Source organism: Nomia melanderi, chromosome 3 (genome assembly GCF_051020985.1).
Source record: "Nomia melanderi isolate GNS246 chromosome 3, iyNomMela1, whole genome shotgun sequence".
NCBI lineage: Eukaryota > Metazoa > Arthropoda > Insecta > Hymenoptera > Halictidae > Nomia > Nomia melanderi.
In genome coordinates this window covers 4,298,960-4,306,896 of record NC_135001.1, presented here as the reverse complement: position 1 = coordinate 4,306,896, position 7,937 = coordinate 4,298,960, and the positions used below count along the sequence as shown (strand labels likewise).

The window sequence follows — 7,937 nt, the reverse complement described above, 5'->3', positions numbered from 1 at the left end:
CCTTCTTATAGTTCATTCGGATGTTATTTATTATTTAATACATCAACTGAAATCGTATTATGTAAAGAGGATGAAGTATATATATTAATTACATAATTGAATTCCAAGGCTGATGGAAAAATGAGGAAGTGAAAATGAAGTGTAGTTCGTAGATCTTCCTAGTAGTTGGCGCCAGGAGGTAGCGATTTTAATGGCAGTGCGTTCAAAATACAACAAACATGCACAGGATATCGTGGTCCTACTGGAAACGGTGAATCAAGTGACAGTGTGGTGATCGCAGTAATTATTGTAAAATGAAACGGCATGTTTCATCTGATGCGATTCCTTAGCGGATTACTTCTACTTATTCTCGCGATACCGTTGGGCAATGGTGCAGATAACACGTACGAGATTGACTGCAGTAACCTACGAATGGGACAGTACATCTGTCCTCATCCCGATTATGATTTCATAGATCTGGACACGCAACAACCAAAGGGTTGTACCAAGGAAAATAAAGCCAAGGGTAAAACGACTATTTTTGTGAATTTGCTGTTTCCCTCAAAATCAAGGAATAGATTAACATAACCTGTACAACCTAAACACATCAAATTCCTGAAAATTGCTAATCCTATATTTTATTTCTTATATTTATTTACCAACAGAATCATTGTTTCATTCGAATCGATTTTGAATTTGTAATATATCTTGTAGTACAGAACGTAACAAAATACTTATGTACGTGTTATGTTTTTTATCAGTGTTGTGTCTGGCTGCGGATGGCCTCATTTGTACAGAAACAAAAAATAACACGTTCAAGAAGGACATTCCTTGTAAATGGACGTAAGTATATACTATTGCATCGATGTTTGAGAAACATTAATGACCAATTGGCATGATTGAAGTTATTGTAGTACCTTGTTGTTTACCGTTTCCTTGTGACTGTGAGAGACACTTTTATGTGAAACAGTATAATATTCTTTTTTGCAGAAATGGATATTCATTTGAAACATCATTGTTACTCTCTATATTTCTTGGCATGTTTGGAGCAGACAGATTTTACCTAGGGTACCCAGCACTGGGTCTACTTAAGCTGAGTACTTTAGGATTCCTCTTCCTTGGCCAATTTGCTGATGTTATACTTATAGCAACACAGGTTGTAGGACCTGCAGATGGTTCGCACTATGTGATGCCATATTATGGTGCAGGGATTCATATCATAACAAGTAATAACTTTACGTTCCGTGTGCCACAGTATGATTGCTGAAAGAGTTCTAACAGTTGATAAATGATGGTTATTAAAAAAGAAAAGAAAAGTTGTACAGTCCCTGCTTTTATCGCGAGCAACGATATGCAATCCTAGAATTGAGTCCTATTTCAAAATACCTGGAAACAAATTGCTGTGTATGCTATTTTAATGAGCAAACAAAACAAATCACCTTGTAGATATGTAATTCAACGAAACATTGTATATACAGATTTGTTACTGACTTATTATATCTATTGCCACTATAGTCGTATAATAAATATTTGTTTTTATTTCTAAGCTCTTCATTTCTACCTATTCCATTTTCCTATGAGTTTTTTTTATGTTATCTTGTATTCTTCATTAGCATGCATTATCGTAAAATCTGGATTGCCCTTGAAAGTATATTTTTTTTTTTACTAAATCATAGAACGTGCTTGCCGACTCATTTTGCCGCGTTTGATTACATACGCGTCTTAATTAAAATATCAACGCAAAAGCTTTGGCTCACTGATGAGAATACACTCTTCCATGAAATAATTAGTGGATTCGGTTGTTCGCATTCTTTCGTTGTTGAAAATCACACGAAATGACGTTAATCTGAACACTTGGATTTATCACGCGTAATTATTATCGAGCACGTCTTTGATATAAAAGTGCTTGAACGTGCGGTCACGAGAGTCATAAAACTTTGGTGAACAGCGAACAAGTGTGTATGCTGACCAGCAAGTCAGAACGAAACCTGATCAGTCTGCTTACGAATCAATTAACATAAACTGAGTATGAAGAATTATACTCCGCTTTTATCCATTTTGCAAATCATAACTATCAGTGTTAGTCAACCAGTACAGAGTCCATATGTAAGTATTAGCTTAATTTTTCTAACACATCACCAGCAACTTTCAAACTAAATAGTCTTTAATTATTTAAAGAAAATCGTTTATACTTTAAAATCTATATTTTTATAAATGAAAGTTTCCTTTCCTGCAGGATTCTGATGACAGCAGTATAGGCAATGTTCACAACCAGGAATATGAGAAAGTCTCTGTCCCATCAACTTGTAATAGTAACCAATACTTTGATGAAGAACAAGAGCATTGCTTAAATATAGCTGGAGGTGGTACATTACTTTATATAGATAAGGCAAAATCATGTGGTGTAAATGTGTTGAAGCCCCACTGCAGCAATCCCAAACATTATTATATTTGCAAAAATAATAAAGCAATATTGGCTCAATGTGGAGAAGATCAGCAATTTAGCTATGATTTACAAAAATGTATCTCCAATCACCAGGAGCAAGCCACTAAAGGAATTTATTCAGAAAGAAAAATATTTGATTCTATGAAACTGCCTACATGCGAAAAATCTGGATCATTTCTGGTACCGGAAGATTGTGCTTTATTTTACACTTGCGAAATTAAGGATGGTCGTTTGATCCAATTCATTTTCAAATGTCCAAATACTATGATCTACGATGCAGAAATGCAAATATGTAGCTTTTATGCCAAATGCAATAACACAAATTTAAACAGCTCTTCAGTGCCATGTGAATCTGACACAGAGAAAGGAAGAATTCTATCACGAAAAGAAAATGACTCCAGAAATATTAACATATTAAATGAAACTTCAACCACTGGTTACAGTTCAAACCCTCCGCAATTTACAAAAGAAGATACAACTGTAGCAACAAATAATTATGAGAGTATTGCTACTGATGAATCCAACAGTTTTGATACCTTAAATTCAACAGAAAATATTTTGGATACAACATATTCTTTAAGTACTATTGATCCTATTGCTTCTACAACTTCAGAAGAATTAAATTTGTCTTTTCAAACGGAAACTACTTATCCATCGTTTCAAACTTCTACTTCAGAAACAACTACTGAAGATTTCATAACAAGTACTTTATACTCTACAAGTAGTATAGATGAATCTGAAGCATTTACTTCATCTACAGAAACAACAAGTGCAGCACCATTGCAAACTTCTACTGAAATAGAGTTAAACTTAAATAACCAAACTGATGCAGTGATAACAAGTACTATGAATCCTACAAGTTATTCGCAAACTATTGATCCGTTTGCGACTTCGAACGATATGAGTATGACTACAGAAATTAATATAAATGAATCATTAATAAATTCTAGTACTAAACCAGAAACGTCAGATCAAATAAAAAAATTTACTGAACATTCAACTACCGAATTCAGTTCGACTGACTTTACTTCCACAATTTCGTCTATTAAGTTATCTGTGTCTCCTCAGTATAACGGAGAAACTACAACTTCCAACTTTTTTGCATTAGATGATTTGTTTGTTCATAAATTACCTACTACAACCACTGACCCAAGTATTTCTATCAGCACACATAAAGATTTACTACAAACTGATAGCATACTAACAAAAAGTATCGAAAGTAATAAATCAAAAGAAAATTCTACGTCTTCTGCGTTATTAGATGCAACAATACCTGATACCACGATCGTTGATAAAAGTGCATTCTCATCTAGTACTGATGCAGCGAATTATTTTACTACAGTGACTCCAAAAAATGTGACCTACGATGATGAGCTAATTGATACTCCTAGCGATATGAAGGAGATCTTGCAAAATTTCACATCAACCTTAAGTGCCGTGTCGTCATTGGAATCAATTTTAGCAACACTAAATAATAACAGTACACTAAACAATATAAACAAACAACCATGTGAAGAAATATTACGGTCTTTACTTGCAGATATAAAAAAGCGTGAATCATTTTTAAAAACTGAAACTGATGCAGAGAAACAAAATGTAACTGTATCCCAAAACGTAAATTCTAGAAGAAGAATATTATCACATATTGCATTACCTCTAGCGTCAGCTGTATTAAATATCACGGACAGATTCGAGCATCGTATAAGAAATATTCTGAGGGGAATTTCTACAGCTCGTACATAAATCCAAAATAGATATTTATTTATATAAATTTAAGTTTGAGTATTAAGTTAAAATATTTGTCAAAGTTATATATACATAAAACGATCATAGATGTAAGGATAAAAATTAATGTTATATTTATTTAAAAATATAATAAATATATGTCTATTTATTAGTTCAGTAGTCCAGTATTAATTCCCAAATTTTTGTTTAGATATAAATATTCTGTTGCTATACAATGAAAGTTATCTGATTTAAATACTGATAATACCGGTCATTGTACTATAGGTCAAAATTATACTAGAGTCATGTACTTTCTCTATCCTGTTCATTTACTAAATTGTAGTATATACCCGCCTTCTTTAATAATTCTGCATGAGTACCCATCTGTAAGTATACATTATAGTAATAAATATTTTATTGGAAATAATTAAGCAATCTCTTTGTTTATTATGTACCTCCACAATAACTCCTTTTTGTAATACGACTATAATATCAGCAGCTTTTACTGTACTCAACCTATGAGCAATTACTACAACTGTCCTTCCCTTTGTAGCATTTTCTAATGCTTTTTGAACAATTCTCTCACTTTCATAATCTAACGCACTAAAGAAAATTGCATAGAATTATGTAAAATCACAATGAGTTCAAACATAAAATAGAAGAAATAGTTTCTTACCTCGTAGCTTCATCTAATATTAGTATAGATGGCTGTTTCAGCAAAGCTCTAGCAATAGCAATTCGTTGTTTTTGTCCACCGGAGAGTTGCGCTCCTCTTTCACCCACCTGAGTTTCATACTTATTCGGAAATTTCATGATGAATTCATGAGCATTTGCTTCCTTTGCAGCTTCAACGACCTTAAATTCAAATAACCGAAATATTCGACAAGAAATTTTATATGAAACGTAACTTGTATAAATGTTAAAAACAATTTACTATTAAAAACAATTACATCTTCGTCTGTAGCATCTTGTTTTCCGTATCTTATATTTTCCATAACACTTGTAGCAAATAAAATCGGCTCTTGATCTATATACCCTAAAACGTTACCTCGCAGGTAACCAGCATTCAGCGATCTCAGGTCTTTACCATCAATTGTAATAGATCCCTCTTCGACATCATAGAATCTAAAAAAATATTATTTCATATTTAGTAAATAAAGTCTTTTGAAATTACTTTTTTTTTACATGTGAAATCTATAGATAACCTTTCTAGTAACGCGGCTATTGTTGATTTACCATTACCGCTAGAACCAACGATAGCTACTGTTTTCCCAGCAGGAATGTTTAAGTCAAAATTATTTAAAATGACATGTTCTGGTCTGGTGGGATAGCTAAATTTCACATTCTTAAAAATTATATTTCCAGCAAGAGATTGGTCTGTAATTATTTCCCCAGTTACCATCATTGGTGAAGGAGGCATGTCCAAATACTGATATAGTATAAAGCAGAGGGAAATAATTTGAAGCAATGTTAAGATATACTTGTTACTTTAGTATACTCAATATATTTTTATTTTATATGCATACCTCAAAAACTCTAGCACCAGCACTAATACCTCTGATATAGGTTCCAAATAATAATGATAATTGTGATAGAGACCTTTGTATTGTCTGAGTAGCCATTAAAAATGCCATTAAATCTCCTGGAGTCAGTTGACCAGTTGACATTAAATGACCACCAAAATACAAGGTGCAAAGTAAAATACCATTAAGGAAGAGATTTGATCCTCCTTGAAACAAACCAATTCCAAATCCTAATTTTTCAAATAATATAGTTCCCTGTTCAACCTCTTTTGAGAACATCTCTACTTCTTTATCCTCTGCTGCAAAAGCTTTCACCTGTTCGAAAGATTTAAAGAAGAATTAACAAGGATTCAACAAGAAAGGATACATAGTTTTACAGCAAAAATTTATTAATTTATTAATTAATATTATGTATTTATTTATTATATTATATAATGTAATACCGTTTTAATATTTTGTATAGCTTCTTCACAAACAGCTGTAGACTTAGAAGCCTGACTCTGAGCTTCTGCTGATAATTTTCGTAAATTTTTCCCAAATAGTGTACCAATAAAGATTATAGTAGACATAGAAATCACCATTGCAACAGTAAGATCTGATGAAATCATTATTATAGAAACAACACAGCCAGCAATTTGCGCTGAACTTCTTAGTCCTTGAGATATGCATATTTTAAAAGCACTTTTAAAGTCCTGAATATCATTGGTCAACCGACTTACTATTTCACCACTACGGTTCTTATCAAAGAAGGTTTTATCTTGCATAATAATTGATTTAAATAAATCTTGTCGCAATTTCATTGCCAGCCTTTCACCCACATGAGAAAGAGTATAAATATATGCAAATGTAAAAAAGGCCTAAGAGCAAGTATATAAATTATTTGATAAATAAAAAGAATAAATGTATATTACAATTAACTTAATAGCTACGTACTTGTGCAATATACATACGTGCCAATGCAAAGGCAGGCTCCGTAAGTTGCAAAAGCATATTCTTCTCAGATCCAACTTCATTGTTTTGACAGATTTTTGTTAATACATTTATTACACTACCCACACACTGCGGTATCCAAATGTTTAATATAGCTACAGCCAATGCACTCTAACATTATAAATAACATTAAATAAATTTAATATTTATATATAAATATGTATTTATACTAAACTTAAACACTTACTGTCAATGCTATTAATAATTGCCATAGATATGGATGCAGGTAATATAAAAATCTTTTCCATTTAAATTCTACTTCTGGATTATTATTTTCAAGATGTCTTGGTTTAATTCCTTTACATTCTACAATTGAGCTATTTGATTTTATTACACATGTTGCTACTACACCTAAAGCGCCAAAGCCAAACTTTAATATACATGGAATAGTTTTCAATTTTGTACTATTGTCACTTATGCATTCTTTAATGTTAGAATGAAATTTTCTTCTTAATACATTCAGTGACTTGCATCTTTGTCTTAATACAAATGTCAGCAAAGAACACCTACAACAACAAATTTAATTACATTTCTGTGAAATTGACATTTAAAACCACAATGTCATTAACAACTTTAATCTCATACATAATGAGAATTATAAATGAAACATAACATTATTAAGTATAATTTGTACCTTGAACTTTGTGTAGAATTCAAATACGGCTTAAATAACACTGTCCGTAGCATCGACATTTTAATAAATTAATATTTCCTGATAGTTGAACCTGCACAGTCACACTTGTATTTCAATTATTTCCTACTGTACAATTAACACAACGGAATCATTTTGGAAAGCCACCTTGCATAATCTAAGTTTTATAAGATATTAGGAACATTGTTATCGTGTAATAAGACTTATATGAATAGAAAATATACAAGGTTAACTAATAATATTGCATCAAGGGCAGCGCCATGTTTAAATCACGGCCACAGACGTAGGATACATAAGAACAGATGTCGTACTGTGGAAATTTTTGTAGTGACCTCGGGGGTTCCCCTCAGAACCATAATACCATTTTAATATTGTGTCCAACATTACCGACAATTAACGAATTTAAGCTTATTAATAAAAATTACATCTTTTGTATTAACATAGCTACTAAAAATGTTAAATATAACTAGCTGGCAATGAATATATGAACCACGTTAATTTAAACAAGGAAAATAACATTTATCTTTTCAATCCACATATACCGAGCAATTGTTAAAAAAAAAGAAAAAAAAGAGGAAGAATAATGATAAAAATCTTTAATTTGCGAGAGATAGATAAGAGC

General features: G+C 31.8%; 3 protein-coding genes across 4 annotated transcripts; 2 read left to right on the top strand and 1 right to left on the bottom strand.

The window, feature by feature from the left end:
- The first annotated feature begins 141 nt into the window (after positions 1-141).
- bisc (TM2 domain-containing protein 1 biscotti) lies at positions 142-1,518 on the top strand. The gene is made up of 3 exons (XM_031989455.2): positions 142-505; positions 741-822; positions 970-1,518. The coding sequence occupies exons 1-3, from the start codon at positions 304-306 to the stop codon at positions 1,244-1,246; spliced, it is 561 nt and encodes a 186-aa protein (XP_031845315.1). The 5' UTR covers positions 142-303; the 3' UTR covers positions 1,247-1,518.
- Positions 1,519-1,655: 137 nt separating this feature from the next.
- On the top strand, positions 1,656-4,168 carry LOC116432462 (uncharacterized). Its single transcript, XM_031989426.2, has 2 exons — positions 1,656-2,085; positions 2,216-4,168. Exons 1-2 carry the CDS (start codon positions 2,008-2,010, stop codon positions 4,166-4,168), a joined length of 2,031 nt encoding a protein of 676 aa, XP_031845286.1. The 5' UTR covers positions 1,656-2,007.
- A 1-nt stretch (position 4,169) lies between these two features.
- Positions 4,170-7,611, bottom strand: LOC116432465 (mitochondrial potassium channel ATP-binding subunit). 2 transcript variants are annotated; one of them, XM_031989441.2, is made up of 10 exons: positions 7,298-7,611; positions 6,851-7,169; positions 6,607-6,774; positions 6,117-6,530; positions 5,677-5,988; positions 5,356-5,579; positions 5,101-5,275; positions 4,827-5,005; positions 4,606-4,753; positions 4,170-4,534 (listed from the first exon to the last, which is right to left on the bottom strand). In XM_031989441.2, exons 1-10 carry the CDS (start codon positions 7,354-7,356, stop codon positions 4,454-4,456), a joined length of 2,079 nt encoding a protein of 692 aa, XP_031845301.1. In that variant the 5' UTR covers positions 7,357-7,611; the 3' UTR covers positions 4,170-4,453. The 2 variants fall into 2 exon arrangements, with proteins under 2 accessions (XP_031845301.1, XP_076221790.1); XM_076365675.1 differs by lacking the exon at positions 7,298-7,611 and having other exon boundaries at positions 6,624-6,774; positions 6,851-6,999.
- Positions 7,612-7,937: the final 326 nt, after the last annotated feature.

Coding starts and splice junctions, on each gene's coding strand:
- bisc (XM_031989455.2), top strand. CDS start 304: ATGTTTCATCTGATGCGATTCCTTAGCGGATTACTTCTACTTATTCTC. Junction 506..740: donor CAAGGAAAATAAAGCCAAGG/GTAAAACGACTA, acceptor GTTTTTTATCAG/TGTTGTGTCTGGCTGCGGAT. Junction 823..969: donor GACATTCCTTGTAAATGGAC/GTAAGTATATAC, acceptor TCTTTTTTGCAG/AAATGGATATTCATTTGAAA.
- LOC116432462 (XM_031989426.2), top strand. CDS start 2,008: ATGAAGAATTATACTCCGCTTTTATCCATTTTGCAAATCATAACTATC. Junction 2,086..2,215: donor AACCAGTACAGAGTCCATAT/GTAAGTATTAGC, acceptor CCTTTCCTGCAG/GATTCTGATGACAGCAGTAT.
- LOC116432465 (XM_031989441.2), bottom strand. CDS start 7,356: ATGTCGATGCTACGGACAGTGTTATTTAAGCCGTATTTGAATTCTACA. Junction 5,006..5,100: donor AAGATGCTACAGACGAAGAT/GTAATTGTTTTT, acceptor TTTGAATTTAAG/GTCGTTGAAGCTGCAAAGGA. Junction 4,535..4,605: donor AAAAAGGAGTTATTGTGGAG/GTACATAATAAA, acceptor GTATACTTACAG/ATGGGTACTCATGCAGAATT.